This window comes from Bufo gargarizans, chromosome 5 (assembly GCF_014858855.1).
Source record: "Bufo gargarizans isolate SCDJY-AF-19 chromosome 5, ASM1485885v1, whole genome shotgun sequence".
NCBI lineage: Eukaryota > Metazoa > Chordata > Amphibia > Anura > Bufonidae > Bufo > Bufo gargarizans.
The window spans coordinates 439,076,226-439,094,930 of NC_058084.1; the positions used below are offsets into that span (position 1 = coordinate 439,076,226).

The 18,705-nt window shown below is 43.3% G+C and overlaps 1 protein-coding gene across 2 annotated transcripts in view; it reads left to right on the forward strand.

Annotated features, from left to right (window-relative positions):
- Nucleotides 1-18,705, forward strand: part of LOC122938018 (WW domain-containing adapter protein with coiled-coil) — a 56,842-nt gene that overhangs the window by 26,374 nt on the left and 11,763 nt on the right. Inside the window, exon 7 of one of the 2 annotated variants that reach the window (XM_044293274.1) lies at nt 3,043-3,354. The exons of the other annotated variant lie outside the window; for it this stretch is intronic. Within the exon in view, the coding sequence (XP_044149209.1) occupies nt 3,043-3,354 (312 nt within the window). The remainder of the gene's footprint in view (nt 1-3,042; nt 3,355-18,705) is intronic. 2 annotated transcript variants of the gene reach the window in all.

An 18,705-nucleotide genomic window follows, 5' to 3' on the forward strand; every position in this document is an offset into this window, starting at 1 on the left:
TCTCTCAATCATATACAGGAGGCGGGAGCTGGCTGCAGAATCACATAGCCGGCTCCCGACCTCTATGAGCTGGAGCTGCGATCTGCAGCACCTGAGGGGTTAACTACCGCAGATCGCAGCTACAGCTCAAAGAGGTCGGGAGCCGGCTATGTGATTCTGCAGCTCCCCCCTCCTGTATATGAATGAATGAGAGATTTCTCTTCATTGGTGGCGCAGTGGCCACAGCCCCTCCCCTTCTCTTGTCCTCCTTCCCCTCATTGGCGGCAGCACAGGGGAGAGAGACGCTGCTTCCTTCTCCCCTGTGCTGCTGAGGGAACACGGAGAGCGCTGTCAGCAGCGCGATCTGTGTCCCCAATACGTTATCGGAATATCGGCAAAATAGATGCCGATAACGGTCAAAATACTGATAATCTGTCGATCCCTAATCTACAGACTGTTGCTCTACAGCTCTGATGGCTTGATCTGTAACCCTTCTCTGCACTTTCCTAACAGCTTATAAGCACTCATGGATAATTTACTGTCGCTTTGATAAGAATTCATCTGTAATGAGTGTTTATAAACAGTCAGGAAATGATGGCTATAGATCCAGTTGTCAGAGCTGCCCCGAGGGATTCATTTAGAAGGTGGGACCAGCAGTTTGTGCACATACACTTGTAAGTGAAAGCGGTACAGGAAAAACTAAAATGTTTTTTAATGAAGACCAACTGGAGAAATGATTTTTAGCTCAAAATGAATAAAATGCAATAATAAAAAATTGCCCTCAAAGGTGTCCATAGACTTCAGATAGCTCTTATACTTAATCTAGTGTTTGCAATGAAAAAGATTATATATACACACACATTTATTTTTTTCTGCATGTGTTACTTTAATATATATATATATATATATATATATATATATATATATATATATATATATATATTCAGTAGATGACTGTCATGCAGAGTAACTTGACAACTTGGTGTTACTTTTACCCTTATCGATAGTTGGTGCCCGAATTTGGTGACAGTGTTGGTGTGTAGGGAAATACCGCAAGGTATAACAAGGAGAATGCTAACAATGTTTTTAGTTTACAGTATTCTACAGGTAGAGTAAGGCTACTTTCACATCTGCAGTTTTCCTTTTCGGTATTGAGATCCGGCAGAGGATCTCAATGCTGAACAAAAATGCTTCTGTTTTGCCCCCATTCATTGTCGATGGGCACAAAACTGAACAGAGCACACCAGAATGCATTCCGCTCTTTGGTTTCGTCCCATGTCCGACAGAAAACGTTTTTCTGTCCAGCATGGGATGCAGAGCAAGACGGATCTGGCATGAAACGCAACTTACGCCAATGGTGCCGGATCCGTTTTCTCAGACACAAAAGAAAACCGATTCAGCGCCTGTTGATTAACAATGGTGTTCGTGACTGATCCGTCCTTGCTATGGTAAACATAATACAGCCGGATCCGTTCATAACGGATGCAGTCGGTTGTATTATCAGAAATGGAAGCATTTTTGCTGATCCATGACGGATCCAGCAAAAACGCTAGTGTGAAAGTATCCTAACACTGGAACGGTAATATGCAGAGGTCTAAGAAAAGATGTTCCACAATTGGTGTTTTATGGGGTACACACATATTTAGTCATGTCAGGAACGGCTACAAGTCCTCTTTACTCTGGCCCTAGACTTGTATCTTGAATTATTTAGTATCATTTGTTTGGTCCTTTGTACTGAAATTGATAGGCAGGTTGAGATCTGTTTTTGACAAACATGTTGCTGATCTCTCTAATCACATTTAGGGCTCATTCAGACGGCCGTATGCTGTCCGCAAAAATACTGAATGCTATCCGTTTTTTTTGCGGATCCGCAAAAAAACGGATAGCATTCAGTATTTTTGCTGACCCATAGACTTCAATAGGGCCATGTCCTGATTTTCACGGACAAGTATAGGACATGTTTCATTTATTTTGCGGAACCTTGGAATAGATAAGGGCCCCATAGAAGTGAATAGGTCAGCATCTAATCCGCAAAAAAACGGATCCGCATTTTTGCGGATAGCATACGGCCGTCTGAATGAGCCCTTACTTTGTTATTGTCCTGTGCTATTTCTCTGCAGTAATTTTTTAGAAGCATTTTGAGCTTTGTTTAATTTGGGGGCAAAAGTCTTTGCATCTGTTGCCTGCTTAATGGGGTATTCCCAACTTGTAAAATGGCAACCTATTAGTAGGAGAGGTTATGCTTTTGATTGGCTTAGTGCTACTTCCCACTCCAAGTTCTTTCTGGATTGTTGTGCTGCCAGCCAGCCATAGCAATGGCCGAGGTTCTGTATCCCACCAATCATAGTGATTGCCTGTTTTATAGAGCGGTGCCATTGTTTTACTGGATGGGAATACCCCTTTAAATCTTCTATAACCCCAGAGCAATAAGTTATGTGAACTGTAATTACTGCAGCACAGGAGGAAGTTGTTTGCCAGTGAATATTTTACATCTGTTATTCACCCTTTAACCATTGAGGACATACCGGTTACTTCCGGTCAGTGGAGGCCTAAATGCATTAAAAAATTGAATTTTCAATATTTTTTTTCTGATCACAAACTCTGAAATGACAATTCGTTGTCTGCCAGAGCACCCAATTGATGTTTTCAAGTTCGGATCGTAAGACCTCTGAAATCTATCCCCTGCCCCTGTTGCCCCTAGGCAATGTTCATCGTGCATAGAAGGAGTTAAATCGTATGCAAATAATAAACTTTAAAATAGAATTATAATTAAGAAACTGTGTATCTTTTGCCTAAAAATGTATATTCTCTTCACCTAACCCCCTCCCCCTAATTCAAAACTACTAAATGACGGGAGCGCACGGGGCGTACAGGACATGTGAGAGCTTTCTGTCTTGTCTTTGTATTTGAATACGGTTTCCACTATAACTTAAAGCTGAGCAGTTTGGCGCTTTGTACAATGTACATCATTTAACATAAATGGTCATGTCGCTGTATTGAGCTTTTTTTTAATTTTTATTTTTATTTTTTATTTTTTTTCTTTCTATAAAAATTCCCAATCAGTTGACGAGAAACATTCCAATGACGCAAGCAGCATGCTTCCACAGAATATCTTGTCGCAGACAAGCCGGCACAATGATAGAGACTACAGACTCCCCAGAACAGAGACTCACAGTAGTGCAGCCCCGGTGCAGCACACAATTAAACCGGTGGTTCACCCTTCCGCTGCCCCAAGCACTGTTCCTTCTAGTACTTTTACAGTACAGCCTGACCACCCTCCTCCAAAAAAGTCATTTGACGCAAATGGAGCAGCAGCTTTATCGAAACTGCCTATCCCTACAGCTTCCATCCCAGCACAAAAATCGGACAGAAAAGGTAATGTGTGACACTGGGAATAATTTTTGGGGAGGGAGGGAAGGTGCTCGGCTGCATATCTGCATCCCGGTGGCACCAGGGAAATTTTCTGCTTTGTGATCTTTGAACAGATTTCCAATGGCTGCCATGATGCGGCGGTCTTATTATAAGGAGGTACTGGTGTATAGGCCAGGTTACATGGTTTGTTTTGGCAGAAGGACCTGCTGTTCAGCATATCTGCTGCCATCTGCACTAGTAAGAGTATTTCATTAGACTTTGTTTAAGCAAGGTCCTAAATTTTTGCTTCACATACCTGTACAGCTATTAGTGATAAAACATTGCTGTTCAATGTGGGCTCGGGTATGGGGGATGTCGACAAGTGAAAGTCTGCAAAATGAGAGTTTTCAGCCCTTGGTTCTGTCAGGGCCAACTCTTTTCTGTATGCCCTCTAAGGGCCTGCCTCTATCAGTCTTAAAGGGCTTGTCCGTTTTAATGACCTATCTTTTAGTATCAGCTCGTACAAGCGGCGACTCTTCAAACGGCTGATTGGTGGGGGTGCTGGGAATCGAACCCCCGCCGATCAGCTGTTTGAAGAGGAGTCGCCACTTGTACGAGAGCTGCCTTCTCCACCGTTGACCTTGCAGTGGTGAGCAGTGTAATTACAACTAAGCTGTCCCGTTCTTTCAATGGAACGGCTCCTTACTGTTACAAGTGGAGTTGTAATTACACTGCTCACCACTGCAATCTCAACGATGAAATCACTGCGTTCTCTTTAACCAGCTGACGTTCGAGGGAGCCAGGAGTCGGACCTCCGCTAATCTGACGTTGACCTATCCTGAGAATAGGTAATCAGTGTGAATAAGCAGACAACCCTATTAATGCTACTAAATTTTGTGGCAGCTGCCACAGCAGTGGTAGGCTGCAGTTGCCTTCCCTGGTGGTGTCGACTGCCACCTGAGTTTACCTGCTGCACCAGTTGACATTTGGATGCCTACCTCTCCTGACGTGCCTGTTTTAGTAAATATTTGCTTTCGCCATGAAATAATTCTGGATCGTCTTTTCTTAGCACTCTATGTTGTGCTGTTATTCCTCTAGAAATGCATGAATTTATTGACAGGTGTTGGATATTTGTCCTTGCATGCTCTTAGGCCAGTTTCAGACTGGCATTAAGCTTTTACAGCAGGCTGCTCCTGTAGGGGAACAGCCTGCCGGATCCCTATTGCCGTTTTTATTTACACTTGTGCCGCCGGAAGTCCTCCCAGCCCCATTCACTATAATGGGAACCGGCCAGAGATCCGGCCGCAGCATGGCACTGTTCCCGAGAGGCGGCTGGACAAAAACTGCAGCGTGGAGCGATATTTGTCCGGCCGGCTCTCGGCATATTTGCTATGCTGTGGCCGGATCTCCGGACAGTCCTCGCTATAGTGAATGGGGCTGGGCGGACTTCTGGCAGCACACGTGTGTAAATGGTAGTACGGATCCAGCAGCTGTTCCCCTGCCAGGACAGCCTGTTGGAAAAGCTTAACGCCAGTGTGCTCTGCCGGATCTTAAAACCTGAATTAAAAACGCAAATGTGAAAGTAGCATAACCCATAATTTGTATGATCAGACTGCAGACTGTTTTTTTTGTAGTCTGTAACCACATGGGCTGCTTGGGTGAACAAGGGGTTATGTCCGAATTCAGAGCTGAACCCGGACAACCCCTTTAAAGAGATGCTGTCTACTCTCCTGACATTTCTATTTTAGTAACTGCTTGCATTCCCCATCTGTTGCTGTGGGTTTATGTTGTGCCATTCCTTTATTATTCCTTCTAGAAATTATGAATGAATTGCCAGCAGTCCGCAGTGAAGGACTGTGCAGGGGCACAGCCTCACCTGGTAACACCCCGCTGGACCTCTAATGCAGACTGCTGGCAATTCATTCATAAATTCAAGCATGAATAAAAAAGGAATGGCACAACATAGTCTTAAGATTAGATGTTCCAGCATTTTGTGGGGAATGCAAGTAATTAGAAAACAGACAGGCCAGGTGACAAGTCAGCGTTAAGCCTCTTTATATAGCAACCTTGTAGAAGATGAACCCATTCTATAACTGGTGGAAACTCCATTGTTTACGTGTGACACTACAAACCCTGAGAGCCCCTTAGAGTCATGAAACAATGGAAATGTAATAGATATCGATCTGCCTGGTGCCTTACAGGTGGCAGCACTTCTAATAACTATGCCCTCTGTTGGCCTGGGTTCCCCCAAGTTGGCCATGATGCGGCCGGCACAACCCTGCCATGCCACATCAGTCAATTGTCTGGATAACTGAGGTATTTCTGCTACCTCTTGAGAACCCAGTCTTTCCATCTGCATGTGACTGTCTGTGCATGTGCACATGGCTCACAGTTCTTGCTAGTCTGTGTAACTCCTCTCACACACAGCTTCCCATGCTTAGAATGTCATCTGTTTAGCAGCCCTAAGGCCTCTTTCACACGGGCGTCATGGATTTGGGCTGGATAAGATGCGCGTGCGTTGTGTGAAAATGCGCAATTTTTCAGCGCGAGTGCAAAATATTTTAATGCGCTTTGCGCGCACGCGCGTGAGAGAATTTGGCATGTTTGGTAGCTGAACTTCACAGAAGTTTAGGTTAGGTGTTGTGTAGATTGTATTATTTTCCCTTATAACCATGTTATAAGGGAAAATAATATTCTTAATACAGAATGCTAAGTAAATTAGGACTGAAAAGGTTAATAAAAAAATAATTTAACTCCCCTCATCCACTTGTTCGCGCAGCCCGGCTTCTCTTCCGTCGTCTTATTTGCTGTCCAGGAGGAAAAGACCTGTGGTGACGTCACTGTGCTCATCACATGGTCCATCACCATGGTGATGGATCATGTGACGGACCATGTGATGAGCGCAGTGATGTCACCAGAGGTCCTTTTCCTCCTGGACAGCAAATAAGACGGAGGAGAAGCCGGGCTGCACGAACAAGTGGATGAGGTGAGTTAAATTATTTTTATTAACCCCTTCAGCCCTATTTTACTAAGCATTCTCTATTAATGCTATTTTATATTATAACCATGTTATTATGGAAAATAATAGCAATGATGAGGTCCCCATCCCAATCATCTCCTAGCAACCATGCGTGAAAATCGCGCCGCATCTGCACTTGCTTGCGGATGCTTGCAATTTTCACGCAGCCCCATTCACTTCTATGGGGCCTACGTTGAGTGAAAAACACAAGTGATGTGTGAAAATCACCGCTCATGTGCACAGCCCCATAGAAATGAATGGGTCCGGATTCAGTGTGGGGGCAATGCGTTCTCCTCACACATTGCACCCGTGCGGAAATCTCGCTCGTGTGAAAGAGGCCTAAGTGTTTCAGTTGCAAAAGCTTGGAGGGACTTTTAGATGCCAAGTGGAACTTGTGATCATGATGGCAAGTGTCATACACCTGCAGATCCCTCCTTCAGCCTAAAGGATATCTACACCTTTGGGGGCATTTTTTTAATTATTGCATTGTACTCATTTTGAGCTAAAAAAAAAATTAATTGGTTTTTAATGCAAAAATTTTATCCACTGTCTCTGTGCAGCCTTGAGTTTCTGTAGTAGCAGGAACTGAACTCTTCCATCAGGCAGCACAGCTGATGGCGCCTTATCTCTTTCCTTATAAACACTCATTAAAGCTCAGTTCTGATCTTACTAGATTAAATGTTTGACCTCTTAGTAATTTAGATATAAGTGTTATTAGATGACCGGCACAAAGGGACAGTAAAGAAATTATTTTTAGCCCAAAGTTAGTAAAATGCAATCATAAAAACATTGCCCCCAAAGTTGTACATAGCCTTTACTGAATGGGTAATCTGATTTCACGTAGAAACTACTGTGCCTATAAAATGCTTTTGGATTTTCATTTTAGTTGAAGCGTTCACACTTTTCTGCTACCGAGGAGTCCTTTTCTCAACTCATGAGGGCCCTTGATCACCAGGGAAGGGATTCCTTTGCATTGATTGCTTTGTGCGAAGATCCCGCTGAGAGTATTCCCCCATAGTCTCATGAATGTTAATAATCTTGGAGAAAGTGTTCTTGTTGCTTGTAACGACCATAGTTGAGATTTAATTTTCCAAATCGTATCAGAAAGTCCAACACGCGTCTTCAGGATGCTAGTTACCGGTAATGAATTAAATGGAATCTGTCAGCAGTTTTGACCATGCTAAACAATTCTCAGCACTAGGTAGGTAGGGGCTGGGAGGGCAGCACAAACATGCCTTTTGTGAAGCTTTTATCATCATGAGTATTGTAAATATTCTCTCCAACCAGGAGACTGCTACAGCTGTCACTCAGATCAGAGAGGAGGGGTTGTAAAGCAGAGAGCACTTTACAGTGAAGCTCCGCCTCCTGTGCACTTAAAGGCATTTTTCGTTATTTTAATATTGATGATCTATCCTTAGGATAGGTCATATCAGATTTGCGGGGATCTGACACCTGGCACCCCCGCTGATCAGTACTTTGAAGAGAAAGTTGCACTCCGTGCCAGCGCAGCCTTCCCTTTGTTTACCAGCTCGCCGTCGACATTGCGGCGGTGAGCAGGTGTAATTACAAGTGAGCGGTTCAATTGGACGGCTCCTTCCTATTCAAGAGTATAAAAACGAGCCATTCCATAGAAGTGAATGAGACCGCTTAGGTGTAACTACTGCAGTGTCTATGCCGAGCAGGTTAACAAAAGGTATGTTTGTGCTGCTCTCCGCAACCCCTACCTAGTGCTGTAAATTGTTTAGCATAGTCAAAACTGCTCAACCTGCGGCACTCCAGCTGTTGTAAAACTACAACTCCCACAATGCTTTGCTGTAGGCTGATAGCTGTATGCTGTTCGGGCATGCTGGGAGTTGTAGTTTTTCAACAACCGGAGGGCCGCAGGTTGAGCATGCCTGGCTTAACCCTTTCACGACATGTGACGTACTATTTAAAGATGGCACCCGCTACTGAGCTCTGTGAATCCTACTTTCACTTTGTACCAGTCATCCAATAACTCATCTCTAAATTATTTAAAGGGGTTGTCCGGGTTCAGAGTTCAACCCGGACATACCTTCACTTTCACCCCGGCATCCCCCTGACATGAGCATCGGAGCAGTTCATGCTCCGATGCTCTTCTTTGCCCTGCGCTAAATCGTGCAGGGCAAAGGCATTTTTTTTGGAGATCTGGTGACGTACTGGGGCTGCCAGGAAGCCCGGTGATGTCACTGGCACTGATGGGTGGGGTTTAGCGCTAAAGCCCGCCCATCAGAGCCGGTGATGTCACCGAACACACTGCCGGGTGGAAGTTTCTGCCCGGCAGTGTTATTGTAAACAAAAGAGCCAGTGTCCTGCGCGATTTAGCGCAGGGTGACGGAGCGCATCGGAGCATGAGATGCTCTGATGCCAGCCTCAGGGATGCTGCCAGGGTGAAAACAAGGGTATGTCCGGGTTCAGCTCTGAACCCAGACAACCCCTTTAAAGTCCATTTACATGGGACGATATTACAGCAGATTGTCAAGAAGGAAGCGTTCCTTCCTGACAATCTGTTGACCACTGGCAGTGGAGTCTTCTGCATTTACATGCAGCGATCTCCTCCAGAGTATGGGGTGCGATCTCCAATACCATTCCACTTCCCCATAAGGACTCGTTTGCCGGCAGGAGATCGTGTTTACGTTGCGCGATCTGCTGCCGGTAAACAATCACTTTTGTGTGCGCAAGATCGGATTATCCGATATACAGTACAGACCAAAAGTTTGGACACCCCTTCTCATTCAAAGAGTTTTCTTTATTTTCATGACTATGAAAATTGTAGATTCACACTGAAGGCATCAAAACTATGAATTAACACATGTGGAATTATATACATAACAAAAAAGTGTGAAACAACTGAAAATGTCATATTCTAGGTTCTTCAAAGTAGCCACCTTTTGCTTTGATTACTGCTTTGCACACTCTTGGCATTCTATTGATGAGCTTCAAGAGGTAGTCACCTGAAATGGTTTTCACTTCACAGGTGTGCCCTGTCAGGTTTAATAAGTGAGATTTCTTGCCTTATAAATGGGGTTGGGACCATCAGTTGGGTTGTGGAGAAGTCAGGTGGATACACAGCTGATAGTCCTACTGAATAGACTGTTAGAATTTGTATTATGGCAAGAAAAAAGCAGCTAAGTAAAGAAAAACGAGTGGCCATCATTACTTTTAGAAATGAAGGTCAGTCAGTCCGAAAAATTGGGAAAACGTTGAAAGTGTCCCCAAGTGCAGTCACAAAAACCATCAAGCGCTACAAAGAAACTGGCTCACATGCGGACCGCCTAGGAAAGGAAGACCAAGAGTCACCTCTGCTGCGGAGGATAAGTTCATCCGAGTCACCAGCCTCAGAAATCGCAGGTTAACAGCAGCTCAGATTAGAGACCAGGTCAATGCCACACAGAGTTCTAGCAGCAGACACATCTCTAGAACAACTGTTAAGAGGAGACTGTGTGAATCAGGTCTTCATGGTAGAATATCTGCTAGGAAATCACTGCTAAGGACAGGCAACAAGCACAAGAGACTTGTTTGGGCTAAAGAACACAAGGAATGGACATTAGACCAGTGGAAATCTGTGCTTTGGTCTGATGAGTCCAAATTTGAGATCTTTGGTTCCAACCACCGTGTCTTTGTGCGACGCAGAAAAGGTGAACGGATGGACTCTACATGCCTGGTTCCCACCGTGAAACATGGAGGAGGAGGTGTGATGGTGTGCTTTGCTGGTGACACTGTTGGGGATTTATTCAAAATTGAAGGCATACTGAACCAGCATGGCTACCACAGCATCTTGCAGCGGCATGCTATTCCATCCGGTTTGCGTTTAGTTGGACCATCGTTTATTTTTCAACAGGACAATGACCCTAAACACACCTCCAGGCTGAGTAAGGGCTATTTGACCATGAAGGAGAGTGATGGTGTGCTGCGCCAGATGACCTGGCCTCCAGTCACCGGACCTGAACCCAATAGAGATGGTTTGGGGTGAGCTGGACCGCAGAGTGAAGGCAAAAGGGCCAACAAGTGCTAAGCATCTCTGGGAACTCCTTCAAGACTGTTGGAAGACCATTTCAGGTGACTACCTCTTGAAGCTCATCAAGAGAATGCCAAGAGTGCAAAGCAGTAATCAAAGCAAAAGGTGGCTACTTTGAAGAACCTAGAATGACATATTTTCAGTTTCACACTTTTTTGTTATGTATATAATTCCACATGTGTTAATTCATAGTTTTGATGCCTTTAGTGTGAATCTACAATTTTCATAGTCATGAAAATAAAGAACTCTTTGAATGAGAAGGTGTGTCCAAACTTTTGGTCTGTACTGTACGAGCGTTTCGCTGGTTCATCGGGTGATCGCGGTACATTTACACCGCCCGATCATTGCTAACGAGTGTTACTATGAATGCTCATTAGGGATGAGCGAATCCCATAAAACTGTTAGAATACTGTACGGAGCGAGTGCTCCATACAGTATTAGAATGTATTTGCTCCGATGAGCCGAAGTTATGACTTCGGGTAATAACTTAATAAATCAATTTCTACTGTAAAAAAACTTTTACCGAACTCGGGTTCGTTTCCAAGTGGTACCTGTTTCATCCAAAGACGATTTGCTCATCCCTATTAGCGATAATCTGTGCGATTCTTGGCCTGTTTTAAAGGCCCCTTAAGATATCATAAATACTTATTTAAGCCACATTCTTATCAGTAAGCTAAGGATTGAGCTTCCCTGTCTGACAGAAGACAGAGAAAATTTTGATTCTTCTACTAGATCATCTCGGCTCTGTACAGAAAAAAGGGCTCCATATTTTTCAATAAAGACCAATGGAAAATGATTTTTAGCTCAAAATGAGTACAATGCAATAATAAACAAATTATGAAGTGCAATCTGCCGGCAGCATGTTATAGAGCAGATTATTATATAGTTTTGAAGGAAAAGATTTAAAGGCTAAGTACACCTTTTGGGGGCCAATTTTATTTATTTTATTAATTTCTTTTTGCGTTGCTGCAAATTTTGATCCCCTTTCTCTGTATAAGGCTACTTTCACACTAGCGTTTATGCTAGATCCAGCAGGGATCAGCAAAAACGCTTCCATTACTGATGATACAACCGTCTGCATCCGTTATGAACGGATCTGGTTGGATTATCTTTTTTCATTGCCAAGACGGATCCGTCATTGAAAGTCAATGGGGGAAGGATACATTTTCTATTGTGGCAGATTGTCAGAGAAAACTGATTTGTCTCCATTGACTTGCCTTGGGGGTCATGCCGGATCAGTCTTGCTCCGCATCCCAGTACGGAAAGCAAACTACAACATGTTGCGGTTTGCTCACCGGTATGGGAACGCAACTAAATGGTACGGAATGCATTTTGGTGCACTCTGTTTTGTTCAGTTCAGTTTTGTCCCTATTTGTCCGATATTGAGCCCCTATGACTGATCTAAATACTGGAAAACTAAATCGCTAATGTGAATGTAGCCTTACTTAAAGATTCTCTAGTAGCAGGCTCTGTATTTTTCCTGTTTTCCATCAGGCAGCTCAGCTGACGGCTCCTGATTTATGACCACCTAAACACTCATTATAGCTCAATGCATGCAGGACTTTTTTGTATGCTAAAAAAAGATATAATACTCCTGAACGTTAACAGATTTTTCCCCAATATAGTCAGTCACTGGGATCTGTTGGTCCCAGTTTATGTCCTTTATGTGCCCCATATTTTCCTTCTGCTCCCATAAATGAGCAGAACAGGAATAATAGCGCTGAATGTGAACTTGCCCCTACACGGTCTTTACACACCGCTATATATCAGACTGCTCTGCTCTTCCAACATCATTTTTTATTTTTAGGTCAGTGGCATTTTTTACCCCAAAATGCAGCAAAATAAAGTTTGTTTATTTTATCATGTGATTTACCATAGGCTTCTAAAAAAAAATACAAAAAAAATGTGTTGGGCCACCTAAAATAAAAGCCCATGAAAAATGCATGAAATTCATGCCACTGAAAAGTGTATGCCTGAGACGGGAGCATGCTTTTAGAGAAATTTTTGTAGGAAAAGAAAAAATTTGACTCTTTCCATCTACTTTTATCCGTCTTACTGATCACCTTTATGTAAAGTAGGCCAGGCTGGGGTCACACAAGCAACATGCGGCTGGTGCCCCGCACAGGATTCTCAGCCGCTGCTGTGAGATAATGTGATTGTGCACTGGGGATTGTCAGAAGTGTATTGCTGGCTTGGTCATTCAGTTCCTTCTGCAAGCGTCAGCCTGAAATGCTTTCTTGGTCACTGGTGATGAGTATGTGGGGGATACTATATCTCCTTATGCAGAGCGCCTTAAATGGTGTGAGGAGTCTTATAGGCCAGGTAACGCTTCTTTAGAACTGAAGGAAGAAGGGTATGCAAATGAGCTCTTAACAGACTTGTTAAGAGCTCATTTGCATACCTTCTTCCTACAATTCTGAAGGCGCGTTACCTGGCCTATAAGACTCCTCACACCATTTAAGGCCCTCTGCATAAGGAGATATAGTATCCCCCACATCCTGACCTAGGCCTCTCACCCAATTACGTTAGTACACACTGCTCTGCACTGATGAGGGGCAATCACCCGAAACAGCTTTCTGCAGATGAGATGCTGTCTTAATTATCAGTCATGTCTCAAGGCTTTGATTTGATAGGTTAGCTACTTTACATCTGGTGGCTCATTTGCATACCTTCTTTCCGGTCAGGTGTAATAAGTCTTCGTGCAGCTTTGCGGTAATGGCATCCTGTGGTAACAAATGGACAGTAGGGCCACCTGCACATATTGCAGACTTTGCAAGTTTTTTCTATGCGGATTCTCGTGTGGAAAAACTGCAGCATAATACAGGACCCGCAAAATGATTGAGATCTGACAAATCTCATGTAGACTTTACTTGCGACCTTTTGAGTTTCTCTGCACTTTTTTGAAGTGCTGAGAAGTGGCAGGACTTAACGGGAGGGCAGAAAGTGGTGGAAGTTATAGCTGAAGTCTTCAGATTTCAGTTTCTTGGACAGAGATGTGCCTGATTTTAGAGGCTTCTGCCTCTTAATAAATTAGGAGCTTCTCATGCCAGTGCAGGGAGATCAAGACTGGTATATGGATGCGCCAGTCTCGATAAATGTCCCTCTTCATCTTTACTCTTCATCAGACACGCAAAAATGGAGCATTTCACACTAGAACATACTGTAGCAGTGGAGGAAATATATCAACGATATCCAAGACATGGAATAATATAAGCACCTAATTACAGGAATAATCTCCGATACGTACAGAGGAAAGAAGGTGCATTTTAATGAACTAGAAGTACATTCCAGGCAGAAATTACATCCAACGAATGTAATCATCTAGAAATACCGCACCACATCAGAAGGCTCTAAAGTGTAGTGAAAAAGCTCTTTTGCGGCCCCATGGAAGTGAGTGGGTCTGCATCCGATCCATAAAAAATGCGGATCGGATGCGAACAAAATAGACGATCATGTGCGTAAGGCCCAATTGTGCTGCTGATCAGGCAATAAACAAGCTCATTTGCTCCTTTCATCAGGATGTTAGATGCTCTGTTATCGGCAGCAAGTCTCCCTGTGTGATCAGATATTCTGATAATACTGAATGAGGAACGTTTGTGGTAGTAATGGCTCCTCCCACACTCCGTTTTGCATTGGTCAGTGTAATTTGGTGATGTAAACAAGCGCCAGTGAACGTTTATTGTCCATCAGAGCTCATCCTGCCTAAACATCAGGTTAATAGGGACCATAGGGTACATCCCCGCGGGCTGACCTTTTTAATGGTTGTTTTTAGAACCACGTCAGTGTGTGGTTCTATTCACACGGTTGTTGTTTTTTATGTACTGTGAATAACGGCCATCAAAAAATAGAACATTTCCTATTTTGTCCGTTTTCATGGACAGACTGCCCCATTCAATTAATGACCGTTTTTCAGAAAGGCATCTGTGGAGAAAATAAAAACACCAAAAAAAGTGGACCACTTTGCTGTCGTCTGCATATACTCTTATTGTAGTGTACGGTATATAACGGTGGTATTGACATCCCCTGTAACAGGTTTTTATTTCTTTATTTTTTTTTTGCCTATCTGGCAGGATAACAAGCTGAACTGGATAGACAGATGTATTTTTTCAGCCTTATAAACCATGTTACTTTCTTGAATTGTCGTCTAGTACTGTACTGCAGTGGGTGCCCTCTGATTTAGTCATTTGCGCCTAATATGGCCCTGTGATATACAGTGTGGTTGTGTATTCCATATATATTATATGTGCTGATTTGAGATCACAGGCCCTAATCCTTTTCCTTGGCTTGAGGTCCACTTGTCAGCGAGAGTGTGTCGGCAATATTAGGATAACAGCCTGTATATATATGTGTGTGTGTGTGTGTATATGTGTATATATATGTGTATATATATATATATATATATATATATATAGATATATATATAGATATATAGATATATATATATATAGATATAGATATATAGATATATAGATATATATATATATATAGATATATATATATATAGATATATATATATAGATAGATAGATGTGCGTGCACCTACATGTGGGTGGATGTTGTCATTTTAAAGGGGTTCTCCAGGAATTAAGAAAATGAAAATACTTAAATATAACTTTATTTTAAATATATTCCCAAATAACTATTTATAATGGCTCATTTTGTCTGGGTAGCAATCAGGGGAAACAAAATGGTGGCTGTCCCATTAGTTTACACAAAACCTGTCCTGATCACACATGAGGACTTTACAACACTGAGGTAAAGAGCTGCCTCGTCCTCCTCTTTACTTGTCAGGGATTATGATCCTGAATTCAGATGGTAAGAACTTTAGATGAATCTCTGGAGAATTTAGTTCATGAGGAGACATGAGATACAGAGAGGAAGGACAGGACAGACTGTGGTAATGGAGACTGTAAACAAGCGCTGCTGCTCATTAGCCACACCACACCCTCCTCTCATGTCTCCTCATCATCTCTATTCCCACAAAGATTCACCTGTATTCAGGATAATGATTCCTGACAAGTAGAGCAGAGAGGAGGATGAGGCAGCTCTTTACCTCGTTACCTACTGTTGTGAAGTAACTTGTCCTCCTGTGTGATTAGGACAGGTTCGATGTGTACTACTAGGAAGGCGTCCATTTTATTTCTCCTAATGATTGCTCCCCAGGCAAATCAAGCCATTCGAAGTGATGAAAGGTATTTGGGAATATATTTATTATAAAATAATACTTAAGTATTTTCATTTTTTTTTTATTCCTGCAGAACCCCTTTAAAGGGAACCTGTCACCGGGATTTTGTGTACAGAGCTGAGGACATGGGTTGCTAGATGGCCGCTAGCACATCCGCAATACCCAGTCCCCATAGCTCTGTGTGCTTTTATTGTGTAAAAAAAACGATTTGATACATATGCAAATGAACCTGAGATGAGTCCTGTATGTGAGATGAGTCAGGGACAGGACTCCTCTCAGGGTAATTTGCATATGTATCAAATCGTTTTTTTTTACACAATAAAAGCACACAGAGCTATGGGGACTGGATATTGCGGATGTGCTAGCGGCCATCTAGCAACCCATGTCCTCAGCTCTATACACAAAATCCCGGGGACAGGTTCCCTTTAAGTAGAAACGGGTGCAGAGTGCAACAGAGGGGACATATCGGCTCTGATCTGTTTAACTAAATCCTTGTATTCCCCTTGGAATTACATTTTTAAAACACATTTTCGTAGCGGCTTGCATTGCGCCCTTATTCTTCCTCGATGAATAAATGGCTGTGACAAAGAAGGGACTTGTCCCGCCGACAGCCAGTGTCAATTTATTCATAAATTCCAAAAGTATTAACAGAGGAACGGTAGAGCGTAATGTTCTAGTAAAAGACTCTTCAGAATTGTTATTTTATGGGGAATGCAAGTAAATCGGACATGTCAGGAGAGCCGTCACATTCTCTGCTACTGCATGTAATAGGAATGATGTGATGGTTGTATTATAACCCATGATGGCCGGCAACCCTACATACATCTATCAGGATTGTCTGAAACGCTGTGTGTATGGCTTTATCCGTGATCACCTCCAACCTTAGACATTGGAACTGACCAGATAAGCGAGTGGTCTACCACGGGGCGGTTGCTTTTATTTTAATGTGTATGTAGCTTTACCCTCTTATGACAAAATGTTTTAATTTTTAAATTTGTTTCTGATTTGGAATAATGTAGTAGTGATACAAATGCTGTGTTCACATCTGTATCTTGGCCTCTGCTCCAAGCCGCCATTGCAGATTTTTATTTTATTTTTTTAAAGAAGAAAATAATGCTATATTCAGCACTGTTTTTCAATGGTAACTCAATGGAGACCGCGTTGGGACCCTAAAAGACCCCATTAGAAGTATGTAGGGCCCATCTTTTGGCATTTTGTGTCCAGTTGTGAACAGAGCCTAAGGGTAGGTTCACATTTTACCGACAGCCTGGAGTTTACCTGATTCAGTCTTGACCAGGGATCTCAAACTGCGGCCCTCCAGCTTTTGCAAAACTACAACTCTCAGCATGCCCGAAGAGCCTACAGGTATCAGCCTACAGCAGGGCATTGTGGGAGTTGTAGTTTTGCAACAGCTGGAGGGCTGCAGTTTGAGATGCCTGGTCTAGACAGAGGCTGCTTTTCACTGCTGGCCCCCATTGACTATAATGGGATACGGCCACTTTCTGACGTAAATGCTGCTTTTTAGCTGGTAAAACGTTGCATGCCAGCAAAGTGGCCGGATCCCATTAGTCACTGAGGTTCTGCAGTGAACAGTAGCCTCCTGCTAGGGCGCATATGTTGGACTTTGGCAGGCTGTTCTCTGCCGGGTCGAGTTTTAAAGGGATCTTGGTCCATTAAGAATGCAGTTCCTTTCGCAACCGCATGGTATAGAGCAGGAGGAGCTGAGCAGATTGTTATATGGTTTTGTGAGAAAAGATTCAGTAAAACGTATTGATTGATCTAAACCCCTCCTTATTCTACTTATGAGTCCAGTGGGTGGTCTTATCAGTGATTGGCATTCTTCCCTGCATTTGTTTTATATAGAGATGACTGCCTGCCCCCCAAGATAGCAGTGCCAGGGCCCACCGATCACCTTGCTCACTGCAGTACTCATAGTATGCAATGGGAGCAGCGCTTGCACTGTTAAGCCCTTAGATTCTGCGGTCAGTACATCCAGAGGCAAGGTCTAATGGGCAAGGGGCCATGCACACAACTGGTTTTGGTCCACATCCGATCCTCATTTACTTGTGGCAGTGGGGCCGCAAAAGATGCGGACAGCACACCGTTTGCCATCTGTATGTCCGTTCCGCAAATATATATATTTTTTTTAATGTTCTATTGTCTGTTTGCGGACAAGAATAGTAGAGTTCTACACAGGGCTGGACGTTTCGTTCCACAAAAAGCGGCCGTTATCTGTGTTTTCCAGATCCACAATTTGCAGACCGCAAAAACGGCTACGACATGAGCCCTAAGGCCCCTTTCACACGAGTGAGTGCAACCTGTGACGTGAACACATAGCACCCTAATTGAATCCGGACCCATTCATTTCAATGGGTCTGTATACATTAGTGTTTTTTTTTTCACTCATCAGTTGTGTGAAAAACTCAGCATGTTACTCTGCATGTAACTGAATGCAATCGCAGACAAAACTGACTGACTGAACTTGCTTGCAAAATGGTGCGAGTTTCACTGAACACACCCTGAACGCATCCGGACCTAATCGGTCAAGCTCGTGTGAAAAGGGCCTAATACTGACACAAAATAAACTGCAAACAGTGATTGGGTTGTGTGCTGAAGACCCCTAGTGCGATTCTACAGACCTCCACCCATAAAACAGAATAAAAAGCAATCAAATAGTTGTGTGTAGCCCAAAATGGAACTAATGAAAAAGCATCTCATCCTACAAAACACAAGCCCTCACACAGCTCCATCGGTAGAAAGTTAATATAGTTATTTCTCCCTGAATGAGGCAACTGTTCTTATAGTGCAGTGGTATAACATAACCTTTACATAATTGGTATTGCCGTAATCCAAGGATGGCTAACCTGAGGCTCGCCAGCTGCTGCAAAACTACAACTCTCAGAATGCCTAGCCTGCCTACAGCAGGGCATGGTGGGAGTTATACAACAGCTGGAGAGCCGAAGGTTGGCCATCCCTGCTATAATCGTTCTAACCCACAGGATAAGGGCTCATGCACACGAACATGTTTTCTTTCCGTGTCCTTTTCAGTTTTTTTTGCAGACCGTATGTGGAACCATTCATTTCAATGGTTCCGGCCCAAAAAAAAACGGGAGTTACTCAGTGTGCATTTCCGTAT